The 24908-nt window shown below is 43.4% G+C and overlaps 1 protein-coding gene across 1 annotated transcript in view; it reads right to left on the reverse strand.

Moving 5' to 3' along the window:
• Positions 1-24908, reverse strand: part of NUP88 (nucleoporin 88) — a gene marked incomplete at its 5' end in the record, with an annotated part of 68805 nt that overhangs the window by 30154 nt on the left and 13743 nt on the right. The window contains 8 exons of the mRNA XM_082247083.1: positions 2420-2578; positions 4070-4174; positions 5063-5153; positions 5248-5346; positions 5427-5580; positions 18738-18918; positions 19563-19733; positions 19948-20034. Coding sequence (XP_082103209.1) covers positions 2420-2578; positions 4070-4174; positions 5063-5153; positions 5248-5346; positions 5427-5580; positions 18738-18918; positions 19563-19733; positions 19948-20034 — 1047 coding nt within the window. The remainder of the gene's footprint in view (positions 1-2419; positions 2579-4069; positions 4175-5062; positions 5154-5247; positions 5347-5426; positions 5581-18737; positions 18919-19562; positions 19734-19947; positions 20035-24908) is intronic.

Here is a 24908-nt window from a genome sequence, read left to right on the forward strand (position 1 = left end):
CTTTTTAATTTCTCTTGTCGTGTCCTGTTCTATGGGTAGTTCACTTATAACATATGTGCCAGGGTACCCCCAAGAGAACCGCCGGAATCCCCTTCTGAACTATATACATTTGTTATTACATACAAGAAGACTTCCTTCTGTTATATATTTGCTCTGTTTCAGAAATGATTGCACTATTGTAAGTCTTAAGCCCCGTACACACGTACCGATGGTCGGCATACAAATGTTCCTCTTTTCTCCCCGGGATGTCGGTGTCTGCTGAAAAGTGCAAAGACAGCACAAGGACAGCACAAGAATTTTGTCCGCCGACTGCAGAAGTGATGTCATGTAATGGTTAACTTTCCCTGTGTTTTCTATTTTCTGAGCATGCCCAGTCTTGCAAATCTGCGGTCTGTCGGCCGAATTGTGTACTGACAGGCGAACAATCGTCCGTTCTGGTGTCGGCATACAAATATTTTCATGTTTGCACGAAAGACTTTTGTCCGCGGATTGTGCGCAGACATCTGTCGGAGGCACCATACTAACACGCGTACAATCGGCAGATCCTTCGTCCACCGACGTTTGTATGCCGACGATCGGTACGTGTGTACGGGCCTTTAGGGTTTGGATTTTCTCCCAACCCTTAGGCTCCATGCACACAGGGCGTCATAAAAACGTGCTCCAAAGCTGTTTACTTGACGCCGGGAAACAGCAGCTGTAAAAAACGTGCTTTCAGTAGCTTTTTCCACTAGCGTCATTGCACGTTTGGCCACAGTAGCTGTTAGCAGCGTTTTTTCTGCCTCCATTCAAAATCAATGGTTCCCTATGGGAGCCTATTGATTTGAATGGAAGTCGCACCGCAGGTTGGATCAGAGTGATCCGACTTGCGCGCAACCTGCACTGTGAGAATCTTGAGGGGGGAACTCCACGCCAAAATGGGGAAAAAAAAAAAAAATGGCGTGGGGTTCCCCCCCAGGTTCCAAACCAGGCCCTTCGGGTCTGGTATGGAATTTGAGGGTAGCCCCACGCCGAAAAAATGGCGTGGGGTCCCCCCCAAAATCCATACCAGACCCTTATCCGAGCATGCAGCCCGGCATGCCAGGAAAGGGGAGGGGACGAGCGAGCGGTCCCACCCCCCCCTGGATCATACCAGGCCACACGCCCTCAACATGGGGGGTGTGGGTGCTTTGGGGCAGGGGGGGCTCTGCACCCCCCACCTCAAAGCACCTTGCCCCCATGTTGATGAGGACACGCCCCTAATGGCTATATAATAAGCTGCAGAGACCGGCATAATCGCCGGAGACGTCGTCGTCGGAGGACCGGAGGAAGAAGAGGAGCCGACAGCAAAAGAGCAGAAGACCGGAGAGGAGAGGAGAAGACAAGACAAGAAGAGGCGACAGCAAAAGAGCAGAAGACCGGAGAGGAGAAGACAAGAAGCAAAAGAGCGGAGAGGGAGAAGACAGGATGAAGATTTTTAATAAACTTTCCAAAACGTCTCCTGTCGTTATGTACACACACTGTCTTTTATGGGGTGAATGGGTAGGGGTACAGTGTACCCCATACCCATTCACATAGGGAGGGGGTCTGGGATCTGGGGGGCCCCCTTGTTAAAGGGGGCTTCCAGATTCCGATGAGCCCCCTGCCCGCAGACCCCCACAACCACCGGCCAGGGTTGTGGGGATGAGGCCCTTGTCCTCATCAACATGGGGGCAAGGTGCTTTGAGGTGGGGGGTGCAGAGCCCCCCCTGCCCCAAAGCACCCACACCCCCCATGTTGAGGGCGTGTGGCCGCTCGCTCGTCCCCTCCCCTTTCCTGGCATGCCGGGCTGCATGCTCGGATAAGGGTCTGGTATGGATTTTGGGGGGGACCCCACGCCGTTTTTTTCCCCCATTTTGGCGTGGAGTTCCCCCTCAAGATTCTCACAGTGCAGGTCGCGCCGCAAGTCGGATCACTCTGATCCGACCTGCGGTGCAACTTCCATTCAAATCAATAGGCTCCCATAGGGAACCACTGATTTTGAATGGAAGAAAAAAAAAACGTATAACGTGGCTTAACGCACGTTAAGCAACGTTATTCAGCCTTTAGCAGCGTCAGACGTTTTTACAGCTTGACGCTGCAGCTCCAGAACGCACAGTTCCTGGGTTTTTTTTGGAGCTGTAAAACGCCTATGCCACTTGGAGCTCCAAAAAGCTCTATGTGTGCATGAGGCCATAGAATAACATGGATGGGAGTTCTGCAGCTGCAAAAAAAAACGTCTGACGCTGCTAACAGCAGCTCCAAAAACGTCCAGTGTGCATGAGGCCTTAAGGTACTGCCTATGCATTTGTTTTGTTTGGATTAAATGTTTTTCTCTTTCTTCTGTACCCTTTGTTATTTACTAAAATAAAGATTATTTAAAAAAAAAAAAAAAAATCAACACTAATGCAGAGATTGGACATACTTCAGCAACAAGGGGTTTCCAGAGTTGCGGCTCAGAATGCCTCTGATATGGCTTTCAAATGATCCTTTCACATCTGCCAGGACACGTGGTAACGTTTCTGAAATGCTTTGGTCAACCTGGGAGCATAGAAGCAGCGGTGAAGGTCGACAGATAGTGGTTCTGCAAAACAAAGAAAATTGAGTCAATTTTGTCATGTAAAAAATGTTAAACATTTGTATGAAATATACCTAAAGCAGTATTAAACCCAAAAGCAGACAAATATTATATTGCAGAGTACCCATGCTTAGATGGGATGACTGCATTGTTTTTTTTTTTTTTCTAGGCTTTATTTTATTTTCATCTGGTGATCTGGCCAGTCTGCTTTTCAAAAGAACAAGCTCTCCTAGAAATGTAGCAGCTAAGAGGGCTGAGGTAAGGCATTTACCAATAACAGTGTTGCTTACAATGATAATCTTATGTAAAACCTTTACCCCAAAAGAAAAATACTGCTGCTGTAACTGCCTATGCAAGTGCAGTGAGAGCTTGAGTTTGGCTTAAATTTGTTAGTGTATCTAAATCTGTTAGTCCATCCAACAACACCCTCCCCCGAGATAAACAATGCTGCTTGTTTTGTCCTTTCATTCAGAGTAGGGGCACACTAATAAAGGAGGTGTGTGATCTGGCTAGATCACCAGGTGAAAACAAGAGGGAAAAAAAGCTTAAAAAAGGAAATACAGCCACCACATCTAAAATCCCTTAAAATAGAAGTTAATGCAAAAAAAACGAACCAGATGCAGGTACACTTACACACACACACACCTATACATCTCCATATACCTATATATCTTGCAACTGCTACTGAAGGACCTTTATGTCTGACAATTTAAGAACTGGTTAGATTATAGCTGCAATTCTGTGCACCAAGACAAAGTGAAACCTACAAATATTGGATAGCAGTTGACATTTACTTTATTAGCGTCAGCATTACTTAATTTATACTCCCAACCCTCACATACAATCTCATTTACTGTTAGCATGTTGGCTATTAAAAAGGAAACCAAATGAATGGCTTTTCTGTCTGTAAATTTTGGTTGTCTGCCTGTTAGAATGTGCACATTAGTCCAGATCTGGCTACTTGTTCTGGGTCAGTGCAGTGAAGCCTAAAGTTGGCCAAAGGAGGAACGAAATTTAGCCAGATTATCAGGGGCCAGCTGTATTTTGACCCGCATGTAGCTGTTCTGTTCCTGATCAACGTCTGCCTTAGAAATTGTTGGAAAACTTGACAATCAGCAAGTCAGCAGTGGTAGTCCCATAGTTCTCTGAACATCAATCATGTAACGAAAATTTCCAACCCTGCTAATCTAATTTGCTGGTTGAGATATTCAGACTTTACATGTTACGGTCTTTAATGCCCATAGATTGTGCAGCTTCCTGTTCAAACCAGAAATGAACTGTACAAAATATTCTACAGGCATCCTTAGCTTGGCACTGGTTTCTGTGCTGTACAAATTGCTTTTAGTTACAGATAAATCCTACTCCTAAGTGTAGTAGAAAAAAAAAATTCTTAGATCAATGACTCAAGGTATTAAAACCAAAGGATCAGAATAACAGATAGTCAAGTAGCACTCATCAGCAAGGTTGGCTACTCTATTCCTTTGAATGTATACATACTGCAAAGGCCGAGTGATGCACTCATATTCACTAGTAACACATATCATAGCTGTCCCAAGAGCAAGATCAGAAATAATCCAAAATCCTTGAATGGGAGCAGGAAGGCTGGAGAAAAAAAAAAGGAAAAAAAACAAAAACCATATCAACACAAGCTAGTGATAATTTATTGCACACTACCTAAAAACATCACAATGTAACTTATCACTTACATGTCCTCAATGGAACACTACTGGCTAGTCACATCACATATCGACTTCACTTGTAGGTGAAGCAAGCACTGCAATGCATTTTAACTTAGCATAGCAGTGTGTGTTCACACCACACATGCATTATGTGTACAAACAACACACACTGTATGATGTTAACGAGCCCTTATGTCCAATTTTAAGCCGGATGCCCCCTTAATATGAAACTTAAAGCACTTGTTACCCCAACACTTTATATTCCTGATATGTGCCTGCTGTAGCATGTACTTGTATCAGAAAGTATCCTGTTCTCCTTGTATTGCTTCCTTTATGTTAAATCCCTGGTGTTCTTGCCAGTTCCTCTGCGTTCCTATTAAAAACTGTCTACACTAAGCAGGAGAGCACAACTTGGTCAGTTCTCTTGCTGTGCTGGGAACTCAGCCTGCTCTCCTCCAATGATCGATCAGACTTGTCCTTACACCCCATGCTGCACCGCCATTCACTGGGAAGCTCAGTGTGCGGGTGCTACTTCTCCTTCCTCCGGCTCTTACGCAGCTGAGAACAAAGGGAATGTGATCACATATAAAAAAAGGGAAAAGAGGTATTTATAATGTTTTTTTTTTTTTTTTATATCTATACACAAAAGTGTTGCCTTTTATTTTTAATTTTAAACTGAACAGATTGTTTTACAAAGTGATTGTTTACAATCACTTTAAAAATGAATATAGTACCATTAACAACTGTAATTTTAACACGCAATTTGTAATAGATGATGATGAAGCATACAGCCCCGATTGTGTGGAATTACCTGCATGGTAGGGGCTTAGTACACAGAATATGTTCCACAAGACATTTCTGTTCTGTTGCCAGCTCATGGAAACTATCTTTGTCTTCCTCACCTGCAAACAAACAATTGCATATTACCGATAACAAATTTAACTACATTTCACTGTATTTCCAGTCACTTTATGCAGTATTCAGGCAAAAACATACTTGCTGCAAGAAAGGTTGCCAACTTTTCGAACCAAGTCAGGCCTACACTGTGAACACCCGCCATGTGTGTGCAATGATATCTTGAGGGACAGACTGGGTCTGGAAACATAAAAACAAATAAGAAAATAGTGCTAACCACTATATAGGTGAAAAATCACCTGTACATTTTATTAACTTGCCTCTGTGAAGTTTAATGGGACATGAGAAGTCCGTATCCACGTGGCCTTCATCTTCTGCAGCAGCTATCTTAAGTGCCAACTCCAGTTCAACACATTCACAAACATACAGGGAGGGAACAAGATCAGTATCAGGGCTGGACCAGGACTTGTTAGACTGCAAAAAAAAAAAAAAAAGGATTTTATAAAACACCTTAAAGGATAACAATACCTACATAAGCTCATAAGCTTTGATACCAACCCAACCCCCAACTCTCTTGATGCAAACTCTAGGACCCAGACTAGCAGGCAGTCCGATTCAGGGGCCACAGCTGACATCCATTCTGATGGCTCCAATACCTACAATTAAACTAAATGGCTCAAGCCATTACATACAGTGGCCCAGGCCTCCAGCGGACCCCCCGGGCAGACCTATCGTGTCTGCGTGTGGGGGTCCCCTAGATAGAATCGGGAAATACCTCGAATCATTGATCAAAGATCTTGTTCTCGACCTTCCCTCATATGTGAGAGACACGGGGGACGTCTTGAACAAGATCAAAGATCTTGAGTTAGATACAGAATTATTACTTGTAGGCATAGATGTAGAATCTCTCTACACCTCTATTCCCCATCCTTGAGGCATGCTCTCAGTACATCATTTTCTAGAACAAAAATTCCCTTTAAAAAGGTGCCCAAAATGAATTTCTTCTAGAACTGTTGGAGTTCTCCCTTCTAAATAATGTCTTCCAGTTTTTAGTTAAATTCTACCAGCAAATTAGAGGCACAGCGATGGGAGCCCCTTGGGCCCCATCATATGCTTGCCTACATCTCGGAATGTGGGAGGAGGAAGTAGTGTACGCCTCACCTATATACCTCAGCCATGCATTGACCTGGCTGAGGTACATAGATGATGTTCTCATGGTGTGGGATGGTACACTATCAGAATTAGAGCAGTTCATGACGGAACTTAATACCAATCATCGTAACATACATCTCACTTATACAGTCGACAAAAAATCCATCTCATTCCTTGACCTGAATGTTGAATTCATAAATGGGAGGTTTGTAACCTCCACATTCCGGAAGCCAACAGCTGCCAATACGTTCCTTAGAGCTGACAGTCACCATCCAATCAATCTAAAACTGGGAATTCCAGTAGGTCAATTTATTCGTATAAAGCTGAATTGTTAAACACATGAAGACTACATTCGAGAGTCTAAAGACCTCTATGAGAGATTCCCGCGAACGGGGCTACTCCCATCGAACAATTAGGAGGGCCAAAAAGAAGGCAGGGATGAGGGAGAGGAAGGATCTACTAGTCCCAAATAAATCAAAAACTGACAGTTCCAACTCACCACGTTTGATCACTAAATTCGGGTGCCATTGGAATGAGGTAAAGAAAATACTTGAACAACACTGGCATGTCCTTCAAAAAAAATGAACATCTTAAAAAGATAGTAGGACCCAGGCCCCTTATGGTGGCTAAGAGGGCAATCAACCTCAATGACCAACTAGTATGCTTGGAGTTCACGAGAACCCCTAAAAATAGCTGGTTAACTGAATTACCACCTATGAAGGGAATGTACCCATGTGGCCATTGCCATATCTGCAGCCATGTAGAGAAATCCCAAATATATACCGACTCTAGAGGAGAAGTGACGTATAAGATCGAGTCCTTCATTAATTGCTCTACCTCACGTGTTTTATATTTAATTGAGTGCCCCTGTCATAAGTTTTACGTGGGCAAAACTAAGAGACAGCTGCGGATAAGGATTGGCGAACATCTCAAAAGTGTACGCCTGAAGGAAGAGACTCCCATAGGCCTGCACTTTGCAGATAAACACAACAGCGACCCAGCGGGCCTACAGGTAAAGGGATTCTGGGCCTTAAAAATATCTTCTAGAAGTAGTGACTATGACAGAGTGTTGCTAAGAGAGGAGAATGCGTGAATCTTTCGTCTATAGACACTTGTACCCATGGGTTTAAACACTGATATGAGTTTACGAGTATTTATTGAACCATGAGGAAAAGTAAGAGGTAGTTTAATGTGTGTTGGATGAGATCCCCCCTCCTCTTGTGGATCACTCTGTCATGGTGTCAGTTTGACAATTTACCTCATCTTCAATGACCATAATAATTAGGAAATAGTATAGACACGCCCTGGTTAATAATACTGATAATAAACTATGAGAAAATAGAGTTGAAGGACTCTTCAGCCATTGTATGTTGATCGAAACTTAATGAATTAGGGCACTGTACCGATAAGAGCTGCCTTCTCTACATTTAAGCCCCTTATCTTTAAATGACATTAGACCCCTATGCATATGTGGTCGTTTTCTGTTCTTACTCCAGCTGTTTCTTCTATCCGTGTTTTATGAATATGAGTAGTCCCATATCCACTGTTCCATATACATAAATCCCAATATGTCTGTGGCAAAGGATAAAATGGCTCATTAAATTTGTTGACCATTTGTTCCACTGTTTACCAATACTGTATTGGAGAATTGTAATCATGAAATACCTAACTGGTGTTTACCAGTCGCCATGTGGATGTATATTTATGATACTTATATACATTATAAAAGGAAAAGCTTGAGCTTTATGGAATATTCACAACGATAGAAGATGGAATAATACGAGTCTATTCATCTTAATAATGTATTTGGAAGCATACATTGTGTTCCAGGATTAATATTTATTGTGAGTATTGCCATGGAAAGCTTTAATATATACATATCCATTGCAAATCGTCTTATGTGACTAAAATAGAGATATGGTATTGAGAGGTGAACCAGCTCTGTTGAGGAGAAATAAATGTCTTGGATTCTGTATCTATTGCAATGCGAAAGTATTTAAGCTTCGGGCTGAGCAGCTTTGGAGCCACATCGTCATGGCCATTGAGAATAATGTTTTAAAGATATACCCTTAATGTACCACAAGATGGCGTTGTGCCATGGATCGTTTTTAGATTAGCCGGAGGACAATTTGAAGGAATGTCTGCAGCTATGTCAGCTGTGACCAGTTATCAATCAGGAGATTTCCCTTTAAATTGCCCTTCCGCATTACGCAATGACGTCCTGACGAAGCGTGTGTCACATGCGAAACGCGTTGACGTCACACGCCGGCCGCACACCCACCGGAAGAGTCACTCACAACTTGATCCAGCCGTTTGTGTCCATCAAACCGCCATGCGCGGTAGACGCTACCTACACTTAGCGTGCTGGAGAAGCTGCCTGTGACCAGTGGCCATCATTCCAGGAGCCGACCGGAGTGCACATTACCCGAAGCCAGCTACTTACACCTGGATGTATGGTGAGCCTTTAGCTAAATATGGGGATTGAGAAAGGGCTGTGAGCACTCGGTGGTTAGTACATCAGGATGAACTGCTCCACATAGCAGAGGGTTATACGGATGATATATCCTTATCAGTAATACCCTGCATAATAAATAAATATCTGCATCCATTAGTACCTGACACCGGTGTGAGCCTGCGCAGAGGTCGAGTTTACCTGCGTCTCTCCCAAGCTCCCATCCCAAATCGGGTTCGTTTGGAGGGTCTGCACCAAGCTGTCCCTGGATGACCAAAATGGTCCAAAATTGTCCACTAATTCCTAAGGTGGCCATCACATTGCCATTTGATTTCACCGCATTGAGGATCAAATTACCATTCCTTAATTAAGGATTGACAGTGTTTATTCATTCTACATTCCTCCTTTTTGTAGACATTCCATCTGTGTTTTGAGTCAATACAATCAGAGTTGACTCCATGAATTTGCAGTTCATCAACATGCGAGGATGCCATGATTTGTCTACAACCTAAATATTGATAAATCACTGCATTGGTCTGACCATTTACAGACCAGGTTATATACCAAACTGGTACCAAGCTAGGCGCAGACATTTCTTTTGGTCCATATATACTTGATTTGATACATGAGGTTTAGGAGTGTTGAATTTCAATTACTATTTTGTATAGCCTGTCATTATCCCATGAGGGTGAAATACAAGGTCAGCATCACTCTTATCATTTTTGAATAAGTGGCATGCTGATACACGGTCAGACACCTAGGTAGCATTAACAAAGCTCCATTTGAGCTGTATGCTGCTGGTGACTGTATCTGTGCATCCTCTCTTCTGGTGTGTGTGTGGCCGGCTAGTGTGTGTGTGAGAGTCATTGTTTTTATGTTGTACATGTACATTGACACCACAATTGTATCTATTTTGTGTATGTTCAATCATTTTTGAAATTCCCCTTATATAGGGGGTATTTTATACTCAGCGTTTTTCAATAAAGTTTTTTGCAATTTAGAAATCAGCAGGTGTGAGCATCCATTATTGCAGCCATTCATAGGAGGGTATCTCTAGTTCCTTCCTTACACATTTTTCCAACCCCCAACTCTCTTGATGCAATCTCTAGGACCCAGACTAGCAGGCAGTCCGATTCAGGGGCCAAAGCGGACATCCATTCCGATGGCTCCAATACCTACAATCAAACTAAATGGCGCAAGCCATTACATACAGTGGCCCAGGCCTCCAGCAGTCCAACATTCCTCCCCGCATAGTGCTCCAATCAACAGGTCTCACGCACTCTCGGAAGCAATGTTTACTGGAACACAGTGCAGGGGAGATGTCAAACCTCTGCAAAATGTGGACTGCTGTGCTCTGTGTGAGAGCAGCAGTCTAGTACAGGGTATTTTAACTACCTGCCATCCGCGCTACAGCCTATATACGGCTGCAGCGCGGACTTGAATTTTCGGGAGGCCGTTTTTAAACGGCCTCCCAGAAAGACTCCACGCGCACTCCCGCGAGCGCGCATCGGGGAGAATCTGTGTCGGCCGTGTCCCTTGGACACAGCCGATCACAGATCGTGATGAATGGCCAATCACAGCGGCCATTCACCACGTGATCAAGCCGTCCAATGAGAGATCTCATATGTAAACATATGAGATCATCTCTCATCGCCGGCGCTCCTTCCTCACACAGAGCCTGCAGTGTGAGGAAGGAGGGGGAGCCTCACAGTGCCGGGGACACACAGCAATGTAATCAGGGCACTGATCACCAGTGCCCTGATTACTTAAGGTAAAAAACATACACAAATTGCCCCCCCATCAGTGCCCACAGTGCCCGCCATCAGTGCCCCCCCATCAATGCCCATAGTGCTGCCAGTCAGTGCCTGCTCATCTAGGCACTGATGAGCACTGACTGGCAGCACTATGGGCACTGAGTGTGGGCACTGATGGTGCTGCCCATCAGTGCCGCCCATCAGTGCTCAGCAGCGCCACCCGTCAGTGTCCATCAGTGCCATCCGCCAGTGCCCATCAGTGCCGCCTATCAGTGCCACCTCTCAGTGCCCAGCAGTGCCGCCTATCAGTGCGGCATATTAGTACCTCCTCATCAGTGCCCATAAGTGCCACCTCATCAGTGCCCATCAGTGCAGCCTATCAGTGCCTATCAGTGCCGCCTCAGCGCACGAGTGAAGGAGAAAAATTTATTTTCAAAATTTACTCGCAGAAAATAAGAAAAAATGTTTTTTTTCTTCAAAATTTTCTGTATTTATTCTTTTTTTTTGTAAAAAAATAAAAAACCCAGAGATGATTAAATACCACCAAAAGAAAGCTCTATTTGTGTGAAAAAAATTATATAAATTTCATATGGGTACAGTGTAGCATGACCGCGCAATTGTCAGTCAAAGTGTGACAGAACTGAAAGCTGAAAATTGGCCTGGATGGGAAGGGGGTTTAAGTGCACAGTAGGCAAGTGGTTAAGGGCCTTTCACACTAATCCATTTTTAACAATTTTTCAGTTAAAAAAAAATAAATAAATAGATAAAAAAAATAAATAAAAAGTGAAAAAAATGCATGCATCCCTTTAAACCCTTTGGAACTCTTCATAGCGGTCAGTTGCATTTTTGGCTGCTTTCCACTGCAAAAAAGGCAGAAGAATCTGCTTTTTTTTTTTTTTTTAACTTAACTGACCAGTGTGAAAGGGCCCAAACAAGCAACAAAAAAGTGCAACAAGCAGGACTTTAAAAAGATAAACAACTGAAAAGCAACTGACCAGTGTGAAGAGTTCTACAAGCTTTAAAGGGGAGCAATATGCTGAAAAATCAATTAAATACTGAACAAAAAAACTGATAGTGTGAACATCTTCTGCATTAGACATTCTCTCACAATGGAGGTGACAACAAGCTGTAGATGTACCATTGTTCTACTAATGTTAAGTATTTTGAACTCACTGCAATTTACTCAAACTGTTGGGTTTTACTGTTGCCTACAAGGAGGCTTGGACTCTGGCTAACAGAAATAAAATGTAAGCCAGCTTCTATAAAAACCCTCCTCCACCCACATGCATAACTTTTGCAAGAAAGTAATACCAGGTCAAAAGCAAAAGACAGATGGTTTGGACCCGTGGCCCAGAATCCAAGAAAAAATAAAAATAAAATCAAAGTCGTATTTTCCTTTCTGAATTTCTGCCTTTCAATGGACAAGAAACAGTTGGGACATGCAAAAAGCAGTCCAACTGAAGTGTGGGAAAGAGCCATTGAAAGACTAAAGACACTGGTAAACGGTTTGGTCAACAAGGTATGAGAAGAACCAAGGCCCAGGTCTGAACCAAAGGAGGAGAACCCTAGCAATACAGAGAAACTGCATGTCCACAAAACTCCAAACAGATTAAATCAGTGCTCAATCTCTAAGCCATAACCCTTACCACAGTAAACCAGTGGGTGGTAGGAAATTTAAAGCGAAACACCAGCCACAGACATCTATACAAGTTCTATAAAAGGGTTACCTCTGGTCATCAGGTATGTTCAATTTTTAGATCAATTTTGTTTGCTTTAGAATTCATTGACCTGTATTTATTTGATTCTACAGCCAGTATAAATAGTTCTAGGCCATGGCTATGAAAGCTGGAGCAACTCAGACACAGACATATAGACCGGTATAACAGAAACCCCCCCCCCCCCCCCCCCCCCTAGAAGCTCATCACTGTCCTCTGAGGGAAATGGGATTAACCCATCAAAAAAAAAAAAAAAAAAAAATGTAAAAACATTTTAGTTCTGTCACACATGGTCTGCAAGGTACTTAACCACTTCCTACAAACCGACGTACCTGTACGTTGGCTTGAAGAAGTGGTTGTACCGGGATGATGCATACAGCTGCAGGCATCAACCAGGTACTGTTTTTAGAGCCGGCGGTCGGCTTTCAGGGGATAACAACCGATGCGGCTCAGCAGCCGCTCGGCCGTTATGCCAGCAAGCAGGAGGGGACGTCCCCCCCCCCACGGCTCTACCCGGGCCTCCCGTCCCAACAGAAGATCCAAGCAACCAGCTGGAACTTCCGCTTGCTGGTTGGAGTCCTGAACAAAGCCAAATTAACTTGGCCACAACGTCACTTCCAGTTTACTTGGCTGGCAATTTGAAAAAAAAATTGCCAGTATTCAAAAATGCTGATTTTGGCGTTTTGAATACTTTGAAGTGCAGTGGAGGGGTCTAGGGATCCCTCCATAAAGAGTACCTGTCACTGACAATTACTGTCATAAGTGGGGGGGGGGGGGGGGGTGGAGTGTCCTGGCTGCCGAGTGGTATGGCTGCTTAACCTCACACCGCTTCACCCACCAGGGAGATTACCGTGGCACACAGCAACACAGACCGCCAGAAATTACAGCCACAGAGAGGGTGGAAACACCTGAACCCACTGTGACATGACCCGGGTCCCAGACGGCTCACCGAATTCTTCATGAAGCCGCAGCATTCTGCCTCACAAGATGGCGCAGAGGATCACGGCCGCTCTTTTCCACCGCTGCCTCCCTCACAAGCCTCCTCCTTTGATACACCTGACATGGAGGAATCCTCTCCAGAAACCTCCACATCCTCAGATGAACGAGGTAAGCGAGCGGCAGCCTCCCCAGCTTCCTCCCTTGCTATACTGCCTTCTGCTAAAAAGCAATACCGGGCTTCCCTGCCTAATCAGTTTCATGAACAGGATGATAATGTACTGATTCCTTATCTGGACTTCCCTGCCATAGATGCACCCGCTTCTGAAGCTGCATTCAAATCCATACTGCTATCACTTCAGACTGGTATACAAAAAGAGCTCAGAACCTCAGTCAACCATTTGTCCGCCAGAATAGAATCTCTGGAGGATAACTTCAAATATGTGGAACATCAACTCTCAGATATGGTAGCAGCCCACAATGAGGTGGTAGATAATCAGGAAGTGCAAGCTGAAATGATCCGTAAACTGCAGTTTAAAGTGGCGGACCTGGAGGAAGGTCCTGCCATAATATCAAAGTTAGAGGGATTCAGGAATCGATCAAATCACAAGAGCTTATTTGAAACAACTCTTTTTTAAGCTGATTCCCGAACTCTCACCCAGGGACTTGCTCATTGATCGTGTGCATAGAAACCTAAAACCAGGACATCTTCCGGACACAGTCCCGGTACACTATTACCACATTAAGGACCAGCTCCTCAGGATTGCCCGCACGTTGCCTCATCCTTACACAAGGGTATCACTCTCCAAGATCTATCTGCAGCTACTGCTCAAAGGAGGAGGGAATTCGCACCTGTAACTAAGGTCCTCCAAGATAATAAATTGATATACAAATAGGGATTGCCAACCAAGCTATTGGTCACTCATCAGGGCCAACAAGCGACTATCACCTCGCCAAAAGAGGACTATAAACAGCTCCACAACTGGGGGCCTCTTTCCTCCCCCGGATCCGGCCGGTCACAATACCGCAAATAGGACAGTGCCACTAGGAGAGCCCAAGGATCGAAGAAACTAGAACCCCTCTCCTAACTAGTTATGATGTCTAAGCTTGCCTGGCGGTCTTCTCAGTTTGGAACTATTGTTCCTGTTTAACCTCCTTGGAAGCGGAGCCAACCACTTTACTACCTTCACCCTAGTTAGGAAGTGTGCTAAGCACACACTGTGTTGTACAGTTGTTTATTGCTTTCAAATATTACAGTTTTACACATTGTTATTTGTATTGTCTACTACCTTTCCATTCTAAATTTGTGATACTGCAAGGCTATTGTTGTACATTCCCCATTTCTCACAATTTGGTAATAGACAGGACAGTTCTCCTAGACTACCTGAGCCTTGAAAGGGCTGCCTATACCTGAGCATCATGCCACTTAAGTTGACCACCATCAACGTGAAGGGCCTGAATAGCCCCTTCAAACATTCCAGGCTCTGGAAGGAAGCGATTTCCCATAGTACCAACATACTTTGCGTCCAAGAAATGCACTTTACCCAAGAAACGCAACCTTACCCATTAACCCCCTCAACAAACCTAATCAGAGTCAATTTAGATAGAGCGTCTAAAAAAACTACAAGACATTTCCCAACAACTGCGCTCTATCAAAGCGTCCTGGGTCGGGAGAATAGCATTGGTTAAAAGGTTCCTTCGGCCCATATTTCTACCTATTTCGCCCCATTCCGTCCACATTTCTACAAGACCAGCTCTCTGGTCTACAACGATAAATCAACTTTATCTGGAATGGCAAATTCCCAAGAGTCCATCGCTCAATACTACATGCCTCAGAGAAGGGGACGGGTGTAGGGGGCCCAGAGGTCAAACTATACTACAAGGCAATCGTCCTGGATCAACTCAAAAGGTGGTGGGTCCCATCCCAACAACACCAATGGTCGCAAATTGAAGAGACTAATTTGTCACTCACCTAAACATCTCTTATCAGCCCTCTGGCTCCACCATAAACAACCTAAATCCAACCTAGACACAACGTGGCCACCAAAGTTTGGACGTCGGTACTACACGCAGCCCAAGGGATTCCCAAAAACATCCTTTCTTCACTCCCACTGGGAGCACTCAACCTCCTATGTAGCGATCTTGGGATCCAATCATGGGTCGAAGCAGGCCATTGGAGACTTATTTGAAGATGGGATTCTCCTTTTCCACGTACTTCGGGTCTCCTCATGGGCAGCTGCTAACCTCCACCGGAAACTCATACAAATCTTCGAACACCCATCCCGTTCATTTAAGGGGATATCCGCAATCTATAAGTCACTTACCCCAAATCTCAAAAACATGGAATGATGGGAACAAAAACTTCACTTTACAGCGGAAACTAAGGAATAGCATAAAGCAGCGAGCAATCTTCTAAAATTCTCCAGATGTCTCACTCATTGGGAAACATGCCTCAAAATTCTACACTTGTGGTACTACACCCCAGAGAAGCTTTCCCGACTGTATCCTCTGCTCTCAAACCTATGCTGGAGGAATTGTAACCTTCAGGGATCCATGGAACATATATGGTGGTCATGTTCAGTACTGTCCTCATTTTGGGACGGTGTAAAAGCACTAGGTGTCTCCGTCTCTGATTTTATTACGGTTTTTACCCCACAGCTTGCTCTGCTCGGAGTGGAAAGGATTGGAATATACAATACCACTACATAGTCACCCTACAATACCACTCCATAGTCACCCACATTCTCAAAGCTGCAAGGCTTTGTATTGCCCGCAACTGGAAAAAACAACCAGGCCCCCACCTTACGTCTGCTCATATCTATAATCTATCACAGGCATCACTAAATGGCGGACCACGGTCCGGATCCGGACCCAGTTAATGTCTCATCCGGACCCCTGCGGTCCCACCCTTTAGAATCATTCTGCCCACAGCCATCACCACTGCCAGTCTCACAGAGCCAACAGCTGGAGGCAGGACAGCTATAGACAGAGGGCAGGGGCTATCCAAGTTCACAAGCAGGTGATTGGTTGCGAGGATACAGGGCGGTCATTGCACAAACATGTGATTCGGACCTCTGCTGGAAGAATATTTTACTGACTGGACCTTCGTAAATTTTAATTCAATACCCCTGATCTATCAAAACATGCAAATGGAATACATGGATGTGAAATCCCATCTTAGGGTACCAAAATTCTTGATCCAGTGGGCCCCTTGGCTAAGAGATTTAAAATGCGCTCTTAACATCCCTTAGCCCCAAAAATACTTACTTTTATTCTCCTAATTTAATATACCACACTCCTGGCAGAGCCCGTCTGTTTGGTTTTCTATTGTACACAGTTTTCTTCATTCCTTTTGTTCTTGTATTACACATCGCCCTAGGGCAACATGGCCAGATGTGGCGAGTAATATGATTTGTACTCATACTAGCCTGTTATGTCTGAACGTTGTTCACTTTATTACCTACTTCAATACTGACTTTACTGTAATACCCACACTATGTTACTTGTATTGTTATGACGCTGCTTCATTCATTTCATTTGAACACAATGCTCAGAACCCCACTACTAGCAACCCATTTGTTTGCTCTACTCATAAATGCTTATCAATTCTTATTTTGTCCAGGTCACCCTTTCATGTGTTGTTATTCATTAAGACTTATGTAAAACTGATGATTTGCTCACTTGGAAAAACCTCAATAAAAAATTTTGAACATAAAATATGAAAGTTGTTATACAACAGAATAAAAATTTGGGAGGTGAAAAAAAAAAAAAAAAAATCAGATTTTTTTTTTTTAAAGTGTTAAATAAAAACAAAAAATATATAGGTCTTAAAACGCCCCTGTCCCCGTGAGCTCACGCATCAACAAAAATGCATATGCAAGTCGTGCCCGCAAATGAAAAGGGTGTTCAAATCACTTTGAGGTATCGCTGCAATCGTTAGAGAGAGAGCAATAACTTTAAAAAAAAAAATAAAAAAGAGAAGACCTCCTCTGTAACTCTAAACTGGTCGCCGTTAAAAATTTTTAATGCTTCTTGAGATAAAAAATATACTGGCGACATGTTATTGCTCTTAAATAAAGTTATGTCTGCTAAAACCAAAAAAAAAAATTTTTTTTTAAAGTGTCGCCTATGGACATTTTTAGGTACCGGAGTTCATTGCCATTCCGCGAGTGTGCGTAATTTTAAACTGTAACATGTTCAATATCTATTTACTCGGCGTGACATCATCTTTCACAATATACAAAAACATTGGGCTAACTTTGCGGTTTAGTTTTTTTAAATTCAGTAAAATTTATTTTTTCCCCAAAAAAATTGCGTTTGAAAGACCACTGCGCAAATACTGCAAGACAAGAACTATAAACAACCGCCATTTTGTTCTCCAGAGTCTGCTAAAAAAATGATATATAATGTTGGAGGGTTCCAAGTAATTTTCTAGCAAAAAATACTGGTTTTACCTTGTAAACAACATGTGTCAAAAATAGGCTTGGTCCTTAAGCGGTTAAACCCATTAGGAGTAAATAGCGTGCCATAAAAGGGGTTTACTTACTAAGGCTGGAGAGTGCAAAATCACTCTCAATTCTGCAGAGAAACCAATCAGCTTCAGTTTGTTCAATTAAGCTTTGGCAATGAAACCTGGAAGCTGATTGGTGTCTTTCCAGAAGTGAGACTGATTTTGCACTCGCTAGCTTTTGTAAATAAACCCCACTGTGTCTAACACAGGGCTCATTGATATTGCAAAAGCAATTTAGGCCTGAATTGACTTTCAAAAAAAAAAAAATAAAATAAAAACCCTCTCCAAATCGACATACAATTCATAAAATTAGATATGATCAAGCTACATTATTATTATTTATTTGAATGTGGAAGAAAATACTGAACGGGTCCAGATCAGACATGACTAGGCTATCGTATACAGAAGGCAAGATAGTGGTCGTTGTATGAGTTGCTGATGTTTAGTATCTTTGGAATGACGGCTGCGTACTGCACAATAATATGTGGGTTACCAGATCACGAGGTATATGCGAAATATAAACACATCTAAAACTGTTTAAGAGGGTGTGACCACCGAATGGTTGTAAAGACTGTGGCATTCCATGGGCCATTCCTTTGACCTTCTCATTGGTCAGGTCATTTCAGGCAACACCCTCCGCAGGTACCATAAAAGAGAGTCAGCATCAGCAGTCAACAGCTCTTTACCCATCAAACAAGGAAAATCAGCCAAGACTTATTAGAGCCCACTGATCCATCTTGCCCATTGACTGGACTTTGCTGGACCAGGACTTAAGTATGGTCAGTCTCAAACCCTTTTTGTTTTTCTGTTGCATGATTGCCTCTTTTTCCTTTGTAATACCCTTTTTATGTAAACCTGCTATTTATTAATGACAATAAAGGTTTTTTAACTTAAATCATAAAGAGATTCTAGGTTAGGTGGAATTTGAATACCTAGATTTTTGAGCTTTTAGTTTTTAAAATAAAAAAGGGAAAAAAAAAAAAAAAAAAAAAAGAGTCCTGCAATTTATTAATAATAATAGTATTTTATTATTATTAAAGCAGATAAACATCAAAAGTTTATCTGATAAAGCAAATTACTTATGTAATCAGAAATAAAAATTCTTCACTTACTGTCTGCTCATCATCTTCTTCTGCCTCTAGCACAACGCAGTGATATAAAAGCCCTGATTCTGTGGCGATGACAAGGATGCTAGGTACACAGGGTAAGCAAAGCACTGCACAAGCATCATAACCATAGTTATCTTCTGCAGCTGGGTGCATTGGAAGTGGGCCCAGGAGCTTGCCAACATATCTGCCATTATAAAAGAAAGAAATAAAAAACAAAAAAAAAAAACACACACATACATACCTCAGTCCCATTTGTTAGATTTTCTATACCTGTACATCTAATTTCATTGCACCTAATTCTTAAAAAATATAAATATATTTACTATCATTATTCAGTTAAAGCCCAACACCAGGAAATCGAACATTCTCCATTGCAGTGGGACTATGATCATACTGCAAGGATAAGTGGCTTGTTTAGTCAGAGAGAGTAAAAAGCACTTTTACTTGCCCAATCCTCCTCCAGGGGCACAGCAATACCCATGCTCTGTTGGTGGACTGGTCCTCTGCATCTTCACAACCAATGCAGGGCTATGAGGCATGAAGGAAAAGACGCTGCAGGATCCATGCTAGCAAAACAGAATCTACTTTTCCATAACCCCTAGACCTAAACAAGCAGTCAACCTTTGCAGGGCTTATACAGCCCCACTGCAAGGAAGATTTGTCATATTTCCTGGAGTTAAGCTTTAAATGTTAGCTTACATAAAAAAAAAAAAAAAAAACCACAATTATGGCCATTCAACTCTTCATAAAATCAGCCCTGTTGACAAAATGTTACCCTCATTTACAGTACAATGCGTAAATACAGCAGTGCAAGCCAAGTGATCTCACCCATTTTGCAGATTAATGTAAATAAGGAAGGTTTCTCCATTCTCATAGAGTATGTATAAAGGATATGCAGTCTCTTCTTTACTATGCAATCCGTGACCTTTAGAAAATGCAATTAAAGGACCAAAATCACATGCGACTGCAGTTTCTCCAAGAGATGCTCTGTAAGACCTCCTGATGAAAGTACAAGAAATCTTTATTAATACAGAGAAAAAAAAAAAAAAGAAGAATAATGCACATGTCACATGGGAGCAGGTCACATGCTCCCTAGCCACAACCAATGGGCATTTTGCACTGCTAAGTCAAAGGCAAGAACATAGTGTGTACACAATTTTGACAGGTGAACCATGCAATACAAATGCACCAATGTTATAATAGTTATACTAACCCAATATGGGAACATGATGTCTCCTCTTCAGAGTTAGAAAGTGGAATAACTTTTATTGGTGTTAAATGATCACGAAGACTGTAAATTCTAAAAGAGAAAAAAAAAAAAAAGAAAAAATCAATATGAAAAACTTAAGTTAGAAAAAAAAAAAAAAAAACAGACAGACAATCACCGTGAAGTTTTGTCTGGCAGACTAGAGGGAGGGGGCAGGGACTGTGCAGGCTCTGGAATGCCTGTTTCACTCCCAGTGCTCCTAAGCGGTCACTCAGAAATTAATCTCAGTAGATCTGTGTTGATGGATAGCTGGATGGGTGGGCAAAGCTAGCTATCCAAAACCACAACTCAGCCATAACTGCAAGGATTTAGATGGGGACCAAGTGCTATGTGCACAATATCCCCTAGCCCTAGGGGTTTTAATAGGCTGCCTCTTTTCTTGTGAAAGCAGAGGAACTGAAGAAATCCATATAACTGAAGAGTTACTGCACCATCAGCTCCGATTGGATGTTCTTTATGCGGAGGTAATATAGCAAGTGTGTATTTACTGGCTCTTAAAGTGATACTAAAACACACACTGTTTAATTGACATTGTCCCTTCTCTTTCTGTATGCTGATGATGGCACTGTAATTTTTTTTTTTTTTTGTAATTAAAATAAACACCACATCCGAGTACCTTTTTCCTAACCAGGTGTCACATGACCCAGCTCTTCCCCAGCCTTCCTGCAGGAAAACAAAGGGGAGGAGCTTTTAGTCCTCTGCTGCTGGTCACATGTTCAAAATAAAAACATAACATAAAACAAACCAGCCTTTGGAATACGAGGTAAAAATAAATAATAATAATAATAATAAACTGTTTTAAATTTAGAAAGTATACACTCAGCAGATACTTTATTAGGCACACCTATTGAATTGCTTGGTAACACAAACTGCTAATCAGCCAATCACATGGCAGCAACTCAATGCATTTAGGCATCTACACGTGGTGAAGAAACCTTGCTGAAGTTGAAACTGAGCATCAGAATGGGGAAAAGGATTTAAGTGACTGAACGTAGCATAGTTGATACTGCTGATCTACTGGGATTTTCATGCACAACCATCTCTGGGGTTTACATAGAATGGTCTGAAAAAGAAAATATCAAGTGAGCGGCAGTTGTGTGGACGAAAATGTCTGGTTGATGTCAAGAGGAGAATGGGCAGACTGGTTTGAGATGATAGGAAGACAACTAACTCAAATAACCACTCATTACAACCAAGATATGCAGAGTAATGGGATTTTTGACTTACCGTAAAAAACATTTCTCTCGTGTTCATTGACGGACACAGCTCCTGATCTTCATAACCACTGGGTATACTGCCCCCTACAGGAGTAGGACATTAGGCAGAAAAAAATCTGGCCACGCCTATGGGCAGTCCCAGGGGGTATACCTCCTCTCCCTGCTATAGGTACTCAGTTTAGTGTACAACTGCACAGGGGCGGGCGCTGTGTCCGTCAATGAACATCAGAGAAATTGATTTTTTACGGCAAGTCAAAAATATGAATTTTCTCTTTCGTTCATTGACAAACACAGCTCCTGATCTTCATAACCCAGCTCCAGATCTTCATAACCATTGGGACGTCCCAAAGAAGGGTTAAACATGAGGGCTGGGAACAGCAAAAAAATTCCCAAGACTAAAACAGCAGCCAACCAGGCAACGGGAAAAAAAAAACGATACACCCTCGAAGAAGATCAGGTGCTCTAAAAAGCAGCCTGCCAAACCTTGCGGCCAAAAGAAGCATCCGAAGATGCCAAAACATCCACTTTATAAAACTTTGTGAAAGCGTGCACTGATGACCAGGTGGCTGCCTTGCAAACCTGGGTCACCGACGCCTGACGGAAGGCCCAGGAGGCACTAAACGCCCGAGTAGAGTGAGCCTTAACAGGGAAATTAGGAACCTGACCCTTAATGGAATAGGCCTGACTCACCGACTGTCTGATCCATCTGGAAATGGTCGCAGACCACCCTTTCAGAGGCCCATCCATGAGCACAAATAGCGAGTCTGACTTGCTGAAAGACTAACTGCCAGGTACACCCTAATTGCCTGGACCACATCAGAGGCATGCAAGTCAATTTCCTTTGGATGTTTAGGCCTGGGACACAGGAATGGCAAACAATGTCTTCATTCAAATGAAAATCAGAGACAACCTCTGGGAGGAACGACGGATAGGGGCAAAGAACTAGTGATCGACCATATCGGTTTTTCATTGCCGATACCGATATTTTGCCGATCGCATATCGGCCGATATTTTCACACATGTAAAATTTTGTCAAAAAATTCAATACAAATCTCTTAAACATGTTAATCTTTATTTTTAACATTATTTGCTCGTTCTTCACACCTTAACTTCATAAAAACTGATAGGAAAACTTCAATTGCAAGGACATTTGCATTTCACATCATCTGATTGTGCATTAATGCATAATAAAGTGCTGCGGTAGTGGACTCACTACAATATTTTTAAATTCACTACTGCAGTGCAGTCAGTGTAAAACTGCTAGAAAAAAAGCTAGGCAACAACAGCTACACAATACACATATACACTGCACAACTGCTATAAAAAGAGCAAGGCAACAGCTACACGTCAGTGGATTGGACTGGAGTCAGTGGACTATCTGAAGTATGGCACTCACTGCAACTACTACAGTCATCGGAATACCTCTAGAAAAAGAGCAAGGCAAAAGCTACACATGTCACAGTGGATTGGACTGGAGTCAGTGGAGGACTATCTGAAGTGTGGCACTCACTGCAATTACTGCAGTCAGTGGCAGTGCAATACTGGTAGAAAAAAGCAAGGCAACAGCTACACAGTGGATTGGACTGTAGTCAGTGACTACCGTTGCAGTAGGGCACTCACTCACTGCAATAATTTTAAATCACTACTGCAGTAGTGATTTAAAATTATTGCAGCAGTGAGTGGCGTTCTACTGCAGCAGTAGTCAACTGGCACTGACTCCAATCCACTGTCTACTATATCGATTTTTTTTCCTAGCACTTTTGCACCGACTGCAGAGCTGCTCTTCCACATCAGAAACCTTCTCTTCTTGTCCTTGACTTTTCTTTTCCTCAGGAGGAACCTCCTGAACCTTCTATTAAATATCTTCTGTCAGCCATTGCTTTGCCTATCAGAAGAGAAAGGATGGTTCTTGTATCGAAGATCCAAAAGACATGCAGGCACAACAGTTTTATTCTTCTCATGCTTCTCAAACCTTTTGGCGAGACTGTCCCTCATGGCCTGCCTACATGCTTTGACGCCACATGTGTTGGGTCCTTCATTCTTTTGAAGAAGCATCTTCAGGACTCTCACACATGGGATCACAGAGAAAACAGATGAGTCGTAATGACTCACCGACAGTGTCACTTCCTCAATGGGTACAAGCGTCTCTATAATGTTGGCTACACTGATCTGCAGTAGGGCAAGAATGTCCTCCAAGTCCATATTCACCAGAATATATAGTGAGAGCTTGCTTCTGCTCCAGCATCCTTTGTAACATGTGTAGCGTTGATTTCCATCGTGTTGGAACAGCCTGTATCAGGTTGTTTTTGGGTAGGCCAAGGTCTTCCTGAATGCACCTCAGTCGCTGCTTGGCAAGAACAGAATAGAGGAAATGGCCTGCGCACTTCTTCAGCATGGTAATGTCCAGCAAAGCTTTCTGGTTTGACAGACCATCATTTACCACCAGTTGGAGGGTGTGTGGCACCCTGTGGTGGGTGGGCGGCTGGTTTGCGGCTGGCACCCTGTGGCGGGTGGCTGTCTGGCCGGCACCCTGTGGTGGGTGGCTGGGACCCTGTGGTGGGTGGGTGGCTGGCAGGCTTGCTGCTGGCACCCTGTGGTGGGTGGCTGTCTGGCTGGCACCCTGTGGTGGGTGGGTGGCTCGCATCCTTTGGTGACTGGCTGGCAGTGCCACCCTGTGGTGGCTGGCACCGCTTTGTTGGCTGGCTGGTACCCTTTCGTGGCTGGTTGGCTGGTACACACTACACAGGGGACTCTGTGGGACTGGGTTGCTGGCTGGCACCAGGCAGCTGTGGGTGGGTGGCCACGGCGGCTGTGTTACAGAACAGAGCAGATACAGAACGTGTGTCAGAGTGTTGGTCACTGTTATCACTTATCACAGAACAGATACAGAACGTGTGTCAGACTGTTAGTCACGGTTCACTCACTAGATGTAGAAGAACTTGGTCCCGACCGACCATCTTTGCCGCATGCAGACTCTAGTGTGGCCGCAGCGGGTAAAAGACACTGTAACAAGGCAGAGGGAGGCGGCCTAAGAGATGTCCAGTGCGCGGAGGCACGTGGCGCAACAAACGCGACGACATCGCAGAAAAATCTGCAATATTGGTAAATCAAAAGGCCGATTTCCATATATCGGGGAAAGTGCATATCGGCCCCCGATATATCGGTGTGGTCGATAATCGGTCGATCTCTACAAGGAACCACCTGATCTCTGTGAATCACCAGGTAAGGTGAAGAACAGGATAACGCCGCCAGTTCAGACACCCTGCGCGCAGAGCTAATAGCCACCAAAAAAAAGTCACCTTCTGAGACAGTAAGCAAGGGAATCAACCAAAGATTCTTAAAGGGAGACTTCTGGATGTACCGAAAGCACCAAATTGAGGTCCCAAGACGGCAATGGAGACCGCACTGGAGGAACCAAAATGTCGGACACCCTGAAGAAAGGTATGCACCAGGAAATGTGTGGCCAAGGTTCTATGGAAGAAAACCGCCAAAAGCCGACACCTGGCCCTTGATGGTACTCAAGGCCAATTTTTGTTTAACCCCCCCCCGTTGAAGGAAGCTCAAGATCAAAACCACCAAGAAGGAGCAAAGATGAACCTCAAGAGACTCACACCGCGCAATGTACGTCTTCCACATACGATAGATCTTCCTAGAAGTAGATTTCCTAGCTTTTAACAGTGTAGGAATCAC

This window comes from Pelophylax lessonae, assembly GCF_965119305.1.
Source record: "Pelophylax lessonae genome assembly, chromosome: 2".
In the NCBI taxonomy this organism is placed as follows: domain Eukaryota; kingdom Metazoa; phylum Chordata; class Amphibia; order Anura; family Ranidae; genus Pelophylax; species Pelophylax lessonae.